Source organism: Mauremys reevesii, linkage group 3 (genome assembly GCF_016161935.1).
Source record: "Mauremys reevesii isolate NIE-2019 linkage group 3, ASM1616193v1, whole genome shotgun sequence".
Taxonomy (NCBI): Eukaryota; Metazoa; Chordata; order Testudines; family Geoemydidae; genus Mauremys; species Mauremys reevesii.
In genome coordinates this window covers 201581088-201593734 of record NC_052625.1, presented here as the reverse complement: position 1 = coordinate 201593734, position 12647 = coordinate 201581088, and the positions used below count along the sequence as shown (strand labels likewise).

At 43.0% G+C, this 12647-nt stretch overlaps 1 protein-coding gene across 3 annotated transcripts in view; it reads right to left on the bottom strand.

The window, feature by feature from the left end:
- INTS9 (integrator complex subunit 9) overlaps nt 1-12647 on the bottom strand; it is an 83366-nt gene that overhangs the window by 50281 nt on the left and 20438 nt on the right. For all 3 annotated transcript variants that reach the window (XM_039532994.1, XM_039532995.1, XM_039532996.1), the window contains exons 5-7: nt 9005-9144; nt 6999-7085; nt 1430-1550 (exon numbers count right to left, since the gene is read on the bottom strand). In XM_039532994.1, the coding sequence (XP_039388928.1) occupies nt 1430-1550; nt 6999-7085; nt 9005-9144 (348 nt within the window). The remainder of the gene's footprint in view (nt 1-1429; nt 1551-6998; nt 7086-9004; nt 9145-12647) is intronic.

Sequence of the window (12647 nt, the reverse complement as noted above, 5' to 3'; positions counted from 1 at the left end):
CAGTGCTCTTTTATCTAGTTGTTTCCTTTCCTCTTGTTCTACAAAGCTTACGTTTTTTGTCTGTATGCAGTGATGCGTTACTGGGAAAATAGGCAGTTATGACCACCATGATTTACCTTGTGGCTACAAAGCTAAGAGGATGAATCTTGCAATATATATATATTTTAAGCATCCAAACACATACTAGATGCCTCACAAAACAGGTAAAGACATGGTCCCTCTCCCAAACAGTTTACAATCCAGGGCCTCAGATTCACAGGCACATAAAATGAATAAAGTAAATGATTGATTCAACATTTGTGATGTAGGAGTCAAAATAATGGTGAATTACTATTAATGTTTACTGATTAAAATCTAAGCCCTCCCTAGGGGGGAGGGATAGCTCAGTGGTTTGAGCATTGGCCTGCTAAACCCAGGGTTGTGAGTTCAATCCTTGAGGGGGCCACTTAGAGATCTGGGGCAAAATCAGTACTTGGTCCTGCTAGCGAAGGGAGGGGGCTGGACTCGACCCTTCGGGGTCCCTTCCAGTTCTATGAGATAGATATATCTCAATGTATCTTTATCTAGTTGCTATACAAAGCTCCCGGCCAATGGGAGCTGCGGGGGCTGTGCCTACAGGCAGGAGCAATTCACGGAGACCCCCTCGCCCCCCCATCCCCAAGTAGGGACGTGCCACCTGCTTGCGGGAGTGGCATGGGGCCTGGGCAGGCAGGGAACCTGCCTTAGCCCCACTGTGCCACTGGACTTTTAGTGGCTGGAGACTGCGATCAACTGGCAGAGGCTCCACGACCGACTAGTCAATCGCGATCTACTGGTTGGTGACCGCTGCCTTATCCTAAAGGTAGGCTATTGAATTGTTGGGTTTAATTCATTCTAGGATGTGCACTTGCTTATGGCACAGAAAACCCCAGCAAAGGGCCCCAAAGGAGAAGTGTGCAGAGAGGGTGGGTTGCACCAGTGCAAAGTGTTCACAAACTCCAGTTAACTGGGGGATGGGAGGAGGTGGAAAAGTGGAGGCAGAGACATTCAGCAGATCCCCAGAAGTGAGATGTACTGGCTGTGGAGGGGACATGGCCAGGGAACCCAGCGGATATGCTAATTCAGAAGACACCCCCACCTCCCACTGGGCCAGCTTTAATTTTATGTATCTCAGCTTTATGTTAAAACTAGCCTCCCCTGAGGAATCCAGATAGCTGGCTTTGTCTCTGCCAAAGGGGAATCTTCCTCACAAGGCAGGTGGGGTCGTGATGTGGGGCACTGAATGGAATCCTGTCTCACCCTCCAGGCTAGCGTGACTAGCCCCCACACAGCACCCAGAATGGGTGTCGAGCATAGGAAAATGAGGGCTCTCGAAGATTCCTACAAAGACAAAAGAGAAGGGGGAAAAGGTTGCTTTTGTTTGCCTGACATTAGCTGTATCGATACTCACAATTTTCTGAGAATATCCCACCAGCTGGATCTTGCTGAGTGCAGCGTTCACTTCGGGCATGGTGTAACACCTCCTCCACGTAGACACCTCCACTGCATCTTTCAGAGGGGCAGGCAGCAGCCTGTAAAGATCAAATGGGATCTGGGCATTCTCAGGATTTCCTGTTGGGATCCTAGACTTTTATTTCTATTGGTCTTTGTAGTGTTTCAGCTCCTAGAACTCATTCCATGCTGTTTCGCACTCTGGGGACCGGCCAGTTCCCAGGGTGAGGGGAAGGTTGAGCTGGGAGGTTTTCCTGGCCAGGGGCGGCTCTAGCTTTTTTGCCGCCCCAAGCACGGCAGGCAGGCTGCCTTTGGCGGCTTGCCTGTGGGAGGTCCCCGTTCCTGCGGATTCAGTGGCTTGCCTGCGGGAGGCCTGCTGGTCCCGCGGATTCAGTGTACCCGCTGCTGAATTGCCGCCGAAGCCGCCGGACCAGCGGACCCTCCGCAGGCAAGCCGCCGAAGGCTGCCTGACTGCTGCCCTCGCAGCGACCGGCAGGGTGCCCCCCGTGGCTTGCCACCCCAGGCACGCGCTTGGAGTGCTGGTGCCTGGAGCCGCCGCTGTTCTTGGCTAATGAGAAGCAGGGACAGGCCACTGCCACCTTGCCCCAGAAAACACTTCCTCCAGCTTTCTCTGCTGATGGTCCCCAATGGGAGCTGTGGGGCACAGTCAGGGACGAGTAGGAGGAAAGGTGGGTTGCAGCATCATTTTTACCATGGATTAGAAATAGTAGCAGATCTGAACTGCAGATAGGCTGTGTTTATAGCAAAAGGCACTGCTGGAATTTGGGTTTGAGGGACAGTAGGTATTTTGGATTGGCCTGCAACACACCCACCTCTGAAGCTATGAATCTGAACACAGACAGGTGTGGAGTATGGTCTTGTGAGTAAAGCACAGGACCCAGAATCTGGGGACCCTACGCCTATTCCCAGCTCTGCTGCAAACTTTGGGACTCAGAGGCCCTAGGTCACGTTTCCCCATTAGTAAGATGGAAACAATACTTTTATCCAGAGGGAATTTGCAAGGATAAATTCATTGATGTTGCAAAGCACTTTGACATCTGTGGACGGAAATATTGAGTTTTCGCACCACAGAAAACTTCATCCATTCTATTTTTCATACATTGCATATATATATATATATATTTGCAAGTTAGTTGGCCAGCATTGTCAGGGGAAGATGTGAACTGTAGTGTCACAGCCTGTAAGAGGGGTGGCTAACTTCAGGGAAATAAATCTTCTTTAGCAACATGAACCAAGGCAGAGGCTGCCAAAACACGGAAGAAGAATAGGTTTTTTGGTATATTAAACTAATGCTAAATCAAAGGCTAATTCAAACCAGTTTCCCATGATTTATGAAAATTGGTCAAGTTTCTTTGATCAATTTGCTTAAAGGAATTTAATGTATTGTTATGTCTACTAGTTCAGAGAACTTCTCCATAATTTAACATACTGAAGAAAGGATTAAGGCCAGCTCTTGCCAAGACCATCATGCATGCCTACCGCAATGACTGCAATTCCAGTGCACGCTGGCTGAAAGGAAAAGGGTTAAGGAGGCAAATGAAGTGTCTGAGGCCTCTTTTGGGAAATCATAAAACAACAGGGGGCGAGACAATGCAGATAGGAGTCCAAGATCTATAGGCAATAGTTTCAATGAAGTGTCTTGTACCTGCCATAAGAAGCTATTTACTGTTGAATGCCACAATATGCCTATTCTTCCCAGAATGGTCTCCTTACAATAGACAAAGTGGGGGTCCGCCTTGCTGACAAAGGTAAGTTTCTAGCATTCTTGGACATAATTCTCAGTCTCTGAAGATCAACTATGTTAAAATCCCCAGCAGGAAGGGCAGAACCACTCTTCAGGGGTCAAGTTCACTCCTAGAATGACGTGTTAAGGTGGTGATTGGCATTTGCTCTTCAGAAGTCCCCCTGCCAGGATTCTGCAGTTTTAGACTACTACCCTGTTTTTCAGCTTGTGTATGAGGTTGCCAGAAGAAACTGTAAGGGTTATGGGCTGAAACACGACTTATATGCTGATGGCATTCAGCTTTATGCATTCCTCATGGTCACCCCACTGTGCCCTCTCATGGCTGTCAGACATATTTGGGTGGATGAAGGGGCAGTTGGTAAAAACTCTGTGCGGATAAGACCAAGGTAATGGGAGGTAGCACGCTCTAATGGTTCTTATGAGAACTCCAGCATCTGAACTTCTGGACTTTGTTCTTAACTTTGCCCTGGCACAGCCTTGGGCAACTAACTTAATGCCCGTGCCTCAGTTTCCCGCATCTGTAAAATATGACAATCCTGCTCAGTACAGAGGACCATGCCTAATGTTTACCCGACTTGTTTCCAGCTGGAGGAAGGGAGGACTTGTCATATCAGATCAGCCCACTGGCCCATCTTGTCCATTATTCTGACAATGGCCAGTTACAAGTACTTTAGAGGAAACTATTAAATGAGTAATTGTGGAATAAACTGCCTTTGGGGAAAGTTTGGGGAAATTTTCTTATACCCCTTAATTAGAGTCTGAAGTGTGAGAGTCTATTTTGCTTCCAGATGTTTGGGTTTATTAACTCATTACAAATGCAACTCTCAATGTTCTCATTACATAAAATGATACTTTCCTGAATCCTGCTCAGCTCTTAGCTTCAATCATATCTTGCAACAATGAGTTCCAGAAGTGAATTGTGCCTAGCCTCTACTAACGACTACACTGGAAAATAGGCATGTTGAGCACCCACAATACCAGGACTTAGCGGGATCAGAGTCAATATGAAGGTTGAGCTTCTATAGCACCTTCAAACGCCTATTCAGTTAAAATCAAAACTACTGGTAATAAAACTTGCTAAGTAATTAGTTCATGCTGAATCTGGTAATGGAAAAGTGCCCCCCACTATAAGGCACTTATTTTTTACAGTATTGGCATTTAAATTGCTTCAGCGCTTTAATGAAGATAATACTTTGTGTTTCATACTAACTATTCAGCGTGAAATGAGCTGAGCTGTAAAGTAATAATGGTGATTGATCAGGGTGAAAATTTTTAAAAAGTTACAGACTCGAAAGTAATAAGTATTCTGTTCCAGCAGCAGCCACCAGGTACTTCTAAAACTTTTAAATTCAACAACAAGGATAGGATCCTCTTACATAACTGATGCCATTTTTACCCTGAGCGTATTATTAATCAGGTATTAATTTGTGGACTACTGGATGTTAGCTTAAATGCTATAATAATCAGCTTCATTTACACTTACATGACACTTGTCACCTGAAATCTCAAAGCACTTTGCAAACATTAATTAAGCCCACAACACCCTTAGAAGGTGATTAACCTCTCTCTGCCTCTGTAAAATTGAGCTAAGAGGCTTGCCCAGCATCAGTCAGTGACTGAAAGAGCCAGGAATAGAACCCAGAATTGTTGGTCTCAGTCCCCCATTCAAATTAAGTACCGGAAACCACTGATCCATCAGGCTAGTCATAGAGTAGTGATCACTTATATTGCTACTGATGCACTGTAAGGTTCCTGATAGGCTTGGAAGGATGAGATTTTTATCTGTAAATGTCAATTTCACCATACCTTTGCGCACACACAAATATCTGATAATAACTGAAATGTACAGTTAGGCAAAGAAAGAAAAATGCTGCTTGAGCTTTTACTAGAGTTTAAAGCTATTTACTTACAATATTTTGACTGTGATGTTGACAATTTGTGTTTTAATGGTCACAGAGCTTTAACTTTCTGATTCTCAATATTTACTATCATTAAATAATTCTTGTCTGACTCCCCATCATTTCCCACAACTACGAACATTTAAACTGATAAAAACAGAAAAAAAAATGCTTGAAAAATCAAATCAAAATTATTTAAAAAAAAATCAAATTCTGCTGAGTTTATTTACTGGTTACTCTTCAATACCATGCTGGCAGAAGGTTATTCTACCCATTTCCTCTGCCCTCCCCTACAAAGTATTTGGGCCGGAGATAAGCTTTAGACATCATCCCTTTGGAGGCTGCAGGAATTAGTAGCAGCTTGTCTTCTAGTTAAGACTGCTGACTACAGCTCATCACACTGTATTCCTTGCTGTACACAGGTTCTCTAGCCAGTTCAATAGGCTAGGTCCTACCTAGCTCAGGGACTGACTCTGGCTCCATCGCCATCCCCATCAGCACCCCGCTACCACAGGTGCAGCTGACAGAGAGCATGGCTGAAACCATGGCAGACAGTTCCCAGGCTGAAAAACAGTGGAGAGCAGAATGAACCCACGTCTTGCCCTCTTTAGGGCCTGTTCCAACTCCAACAAAACCAATTAAAAGACCCATTGGCTTCTATGGATGTTGGGTCAGGCCAGCAATGCAAGGCTCATCTCTTGGTGTAACCCTTTCTGAAATAGATACTGCTACTGCAGATGGGTAGACAGCATTTCTCCTGGAATATGACCACCAAGAATGACCCTGCTATAGAACTGAACTTCTAAAATCAAGGATGGCATGGTATTTACCAAAGGTGTTTTTTACTAGGTAAAATCATGGCTTTTTTCGCCTTAGAAAAAGCTAGTTAGCCCCAATTTAAGGCATTTCCTATTTTTAAAACTGTTTCATTAAAGTACACCACATTACGCTTGATTTTAGTTACATATTCAAATTGTGGTTACATAAGGCAGAGGACTAACTTAAGCTTGTACAAATAAAGGACAACTGCACTAGGTGTAATACTAACATGTAATGATCATAGTGAACATTGATATTTCTCAAACTAAAATGTATACAACACCAAGGAAGTTATACATCACGACTGATTTCAGTTTTCAATATTATATAAACAAAAGGAAAAAAACCCATTTGATTATATGAAAATGACCCTAATGTGGAGTTGTAGGCTTGAAGCATTAAGCAACCAGAAGCACGTAGAGTTGCAGACTGCCAGTCCAGGTCCATCTGGCCATGCAGCATTCTGTAGAAGACCAACTTTGATGCAGTAGTTAGACCGAGCCTGTTCCTCAGCTCTGAATAGATGTATACAGTTTGAAAAGATTTGTTCTACGCTTCCTGAACCCTGATGCTATTATTTTGCCCAGTTTCCTGGTTTAAATCTTTATTTACCTGTGCCCTATCCTAAACTAGTTTTTCCACCAGAAATTGCTAGCCCTTACAGAAATGATGCTACTCTTAACTATTCATACAAAATCTGGATACTAGGATGAAGGGCACATTAGAGATGCATGGATAACAGTTCAAGCCTACTCTCATTTACACCAGTTTACATCAGGAGTCACTTCTGTAAAGTCAATGGAATTAAACTAGTGTGAGAGCAGAATCAGGCCTTCGTGTATTAGGCACATATTTTCCTAAGAATTAATTTGGCTAGTTATTTGGAAAAAGACACCAGCATGCAAAATATCGGAAGAGAAACAATATCCACATTTGTTTGAGGACTCTTTTACTGGTTATATTAAAGACTGCAAGTCCAGCAACTGAATCATCATTCCAGTGAACTTTTGACATCCACTGTAGTTAAAAAACAAGTTGTTCCTTACCGCTGCACTTCCTTATTCTTCCACAAGGAAGCAGACTGAGCCTTTGGCACACGTTCAATAAAATTCACCAGCTCTTCCATGAGAAGTCTGCAAAGGAATCATTACTACCATTACACAAAAACACCACAAATACTCATTGCATGAAATTAGAATATTTCATTACAATGACAGTCACTGCATTAGCTACTAACATACTGCATACAAATTCATAGGATGGGGTATGGTTTTTTTTTTAAAAATCCTCTCTTCCTTATAGGCTAAAACAAGAAAAAAGCCACACCATTCCAGACTTCCAGGGTCAGAATTTCAGACTGTATAAATCAATACTGCTTCATTGAAGTCAACGGAACAATGCTAGATTATGCCAGCTGAGGACCTGCCCACAGACTTTTGGCTCATCTGAAAAAATGGAAGGACAATGGACATTACCATATTTCTCTCCCGTTAGGCTCATAGATGTTAAGGTCAGAAGGGACCATCATGATCACATAGGGTTATGGTTGGGTGACGTGTTCTAGAATACAGGCTAGTGTTACAACACGTTCATCATACGATCATACAAGTTAGAGATGGAAAAGACCCATTAGCTGATATCTGCCCAGCACTTTGAAGAGGTCAAGTGCAATGTTAGTGTTAAGTCTTATCTCCTGCAACTTCAGGATGCAGTCTTCAAGATAGAGGCTGTATCAGGTATTAGAGTGATACTACATTTGAACTAACCATTCAGATCTCAAAAATTTATATATGCCTTCCTTTATGAAGAAAAGCTGTAGGAGGACGTTTCCCAGAATATACATATATATTTTACATGATGACAGAGACTGGAGAAGACTGCAGCCTGTTACTTTTTAATATTTGCCATGTTATTTCCATTCTGGGCTCAGCAAACACCAGGGTTGGAACAGATTATTTAGTAATAGTTAGTTACGCTAATCTGTGCCACTTTGCATTTTGTTGTGAGCATCTTTCCCAGACCTGAAGAAGAGCTCTGTGTGGCTCCAAAGCTCGCCTCTCTCACAAAGAGAAGTTGGTCCAATAAAAGATATTACCTCACCCTTCATGTCTCACAAATATTCTGGGAACAACCCAGCTACAACTACACTGCATACATTAAACAGTTTCAATCCAGCAACCGTTACTTGCATGGATGAATCCACTGAAGTCAACAAGACTACTGGGGTAAGTAAGCGCTACAAGACTGGGCTCTGCAGTAACCTTTACAGTGTTGCCACGCCTTGCAATTTTATCTTGAGTCTCATAATATTTGATTTTTTTTCCCTTAAAGCCTCAGCAACTGGAGTCATGTGATTATGGGAGACTGAGTTTTCATTTTAAAATAAGCAAGTTTCTTATCCTCATGGTTGTGGAGCAAAGCTTGCAAATGTGACACATCCAAAGGCCCAAAAACCAGGAGGCAAACAAAAAACCCTCTAGTTTATTGGGTTTTTTAAAATCTCATGATTTTCAAAGCCTAAACATCATGCTTTTTGAAGACTTGAGGTCAGCAATACTGGATTTATACTGCTGTAAGTCACAATGGGTCTACTGGAGCTGCCCTGTTTTGGGTGCACTATTGCCCCGAGTCCACACACAGCACTCACAGCAGGGCCAGCCACAGAGCTTGGAAAACACTGAGTCAATACATTTTCAGCTGTAAAGACTTGGCTAACTTTCAACTATTGCCTGAAAGCCTCTTAGGAACATAAGATGCCACACTTCTACCCACACTGTCCTTTACACCTTTTCCTTCGTAGTGAAGGGAAAGGATTAGAGCAGTGGTCCCCAACCTTTTCATCTGGCAGGCGCCAGATGAAGGACCGTAGCAGCGGTCGAGCATCCGCCGAAATTCGGTGGCATTTTGGCGGCGACGCCTCTCGGTGGCATTTCGGCGGATGCTTGACCGCCGGCCAGGACACGGGCGCATTTAGATGCCCCCATGGGCGCCATGGCACCCGCGGGCACCACGTTGGGGACCCTGGATTAGAGAATATTAAAGGGCTTTTTACCTGCCAATCTGTACAGTGGGCTCAGTGGCATACACCGTTCCAGTGAATCCAGTATACTCTGTGATGTAGGGCAATGCCATCATACAGTGATAGTTTGAGATCAGGATGACATCTACCGTAGACAGGTCTAGCAGCTCGGTCTGAAAATAGAAGGGAAAGACAACTGACCTGTAATCTTTGCACACACGGTTTGGGAAACTAAAGCAAACTTGTTTTTCAAGTATTTACACACTTTTCATTGTAACCTGATGAACATTTAACCATTAAAACAGGGGCACATAATGTCTGTGGGGACAGTTAAGATTTTCCATGAGTTAATATTTTTTAAAAACCTCTAAGTTACCCTCTCCTTTGGGTTGCTCAGGACATCCAGTCTTTGATTTGTCTGTCTTAGATGTTGAAATTGACGGTTAGCACAGACCCTTGAGTATTGATGGTTGCAATAAATGCACATGTAATATTACTTCTCATTACACAATTAGTACGTGTCCATTAATGTGAGTGAACATTTCACCCAATCACCATAGGACTATCCCACAGCCACCTATTATGGGGTTTCTTGCATTTTCCTCTCCAGCAGCTAGTTGGCATTGCCCACTGCTGGAAACAGCATAGTAGCCTAGATGAATGACAATGACAATCCTCCACTCCTACACTTCACACACTAAACATTGTCTTATTTAACATCTTTATCAGTCACAATGTTTTCCATCAGAGTATGAGATTGTGACACTTCATCAGATACTAAGAAACAGAGGTAGAGTCCAATTTGTTTTTATGTGACAGCTACAGTAATGGGTCAAAGGAGGCAAAGGAGAAAATTTAACACAGGAAGGAATTTTAATTAGAGATATTTACTGGTAATGCTAGAATACAAATGGTGTCAAGTCAGAAATTTACAAGACATTTGACCTCTAACTCAGTTATTATAGAGCAGCTAATGGGATTCAACAGTTATCAAGCACAGATTATCCCATTACAAGGCTTGGTCCATCGATCGGAATAAAATGGACGAAAAGTAGGTCACAACTTTCCAGAAGCCTGACCCTAGTGTTCTTGTGACAAATTTCTGATCTCAGATCTCTAGCTCTCACGCTTTCAGCCCATGATCATGTGTGAAGTTCCAAGCGTATCTTCAAAGTGCAACTCAATGAGGTAAAGAATGGGCAGAGGGAATAAAAGCAGGAAGAACCATCTCGGGATACAGAACACACATGATCTGTTTATCTTTCTAACCTTGCTGGACAGAATCATAAAAATGTAGGGTTGGAAGGGAGCTAAAGAAGTCATCAAGTCCAGTTCCCTGTGCTGAGGCAGGGCCATGTAAACCTAGAACATCCCTGACAGGTGTTTGTCCAACCTGCACTTAATCTCCACAACCTCCCTTGGAAGCCTATTCCAGAGCTTAACTACTATTAGAGTTAGAAAGTTTTCCCCTAATATCTAACCTAACTCTCCCTTGCTGCAGATTAAGCCCATTCCTTCTTGTCCTACCCTTATGGACATGGAGAACAATTGATAACAGTCCTTAATATAACTGAAGGCTTATCAGGTCCCACCTCAGGTCATCTTCTCTCAAGATGAAACATGCCTGTTTTTTTTTTAAACCTTTCCGCCTAGGTCAGGTTTTTCAAACCTTTTACCATTTTTGTTGCTCTCCTCTGGAGTCTCTCCAATTTGTCCACATCTTTCCCACAGGGTGGCACCCAGAACTGGACACACCATTATACCTAACTAAGGCTTCTACTGCAGCATCTAGGGCCTGTTTCTTCTATGAATCTAATCCTCCATGGATTTTGTGCTTTTCTCAAACCCTGTCTTGCGTGGGGGAGCCCAAGCTCAATGGCAGTTTAGATCATACAAAACTGAATGAGAAGTGAACTTCAGTGCTGCACACGGATCCAACCTGGAGACTCATCAGAAAGGATGAGGAAGATGGGGAACCTAAAGGACCAATCGTAGAGCCCCAGTGCTTCAGCTGCTCACCACATTAGGAATATTCTGTATATAAATCAAAGGGGTGCAACAAAGAGAACAAATGAAAAGGAGGAGAAAGCATGCACCATGGAGCTCCTGTTAAAAAAACACCTATGAAATACAAAGTTGGTTTTTAAACGTGGGAGAGACTCAAGACAGTTGCCCAAGGGGAGTGAATGTTGTACCCTATGGCCCACAATAGTAAAAGCCTGCTCTCCTGCCAAGTCGTTAGTGTGTGATCCTTAAAAGGTAGGAAGTGTCTGAGTGCAGAGATCCAGTCTAATAAAGAGGCCTCAAATATATATATATACACACACACACACACACATATATATATACACACACACATATATATATATACACACACATATATATACATACACACACACACACACATATATATATACATACACACACATACATACAGCTTATACAAAATTAAAGGCTTTAAAATAGGGCTGTCAAGCGATTAAGAAAATTAACCATGATTAATCGCACTGTTAATAACAGAATACCATTTAAATATTTTGGGATGTTTTCTAGGTTTTCAAATATTGATTTCAGTTTAACACAGAACACAAAGTGTAAAATGCTCACTTTGTTTTATTTTTGAATGCGGTTATGTAACAAAAAACCCTACATTTGTAAGTTACACTTTCATGACAAAGTGATTGCACTACAGTACTTGTATTAGGTGAATTGAAAAATACTATTTCTTTTGTTTTTTACAGTGTAAATATTTGTACTAAAAATATAAAGTGAGCGCTCTAAACTTTGTATTCTGTGTTGTAATTGAAATTGATATATTTGAAAATGTAGAAAAACATCCAAAAATAATTAATCAATTTCAACTGGTATTCTATTGTTTAACAGTGAGATTAATTGCAATTAGGTTTTTTTAATTGCAATTAATTTTTTTGAGTTGATCGCGTGAGTTAACTGAGATTAATCAGATGGCCCAGATGAAAGTCAATGAATCATTTAATATGCAGCCAGTCAAAGAATGTAGAGTGCTGTCACAGGGAGACTGGCCCCTTTAAGGGGGAATGGGTCTAGTTCACCTGTGAATAGTTAGTTGTCTCCCAACAGGGCCTGATAGAGAGCAGATGCCCTCTATAAAGACACAGAGCCCAGCTGAGAAAAGGAGAAGCAGGAATCTGGTGAGTTGCTCAGAGGGAGCTGCACGAGATCTGAGAGAGCAGTAGGTCAGAGCTGCTGGGGCAGAAAGAGAACAAATGAGATAAGCACAAATGGAGAGAACTGGCCAGAACTGAGAAACCTGCCAGGCAGAAGGCTTGTGCAGAGACCCCTAGGTCAGAGGTTCTCAAACTGTGGTCCATGAGCTCCATTCAGGTTGCCTGTGGATAGTTCCTTCTAAGGTGCGTGCCTGGGCAGAGAATGAAGGGCCACCCACCTGATTAGTGGAGCCGCACAGGGTTGGCTCCACTATTTAGGTGCCTGGAGCCTGGAGAAGATGCACATGTAAGGTGAGGTGGTGGCCTTTGGGGAAATAGGAGCTGGGGGGGCAGGAGGGTGAGAAGAGGGAGTAGGGGGAATTTGGGACATGCAGGGCTGCAGTGGACAGAGAAAAGAGGCAACTTTCTTCAGCTGCATGGCTGCGGCTGCTGGGAAGAGAACCCCTCCTTCCCAGCCCAGCTCAGGGGCT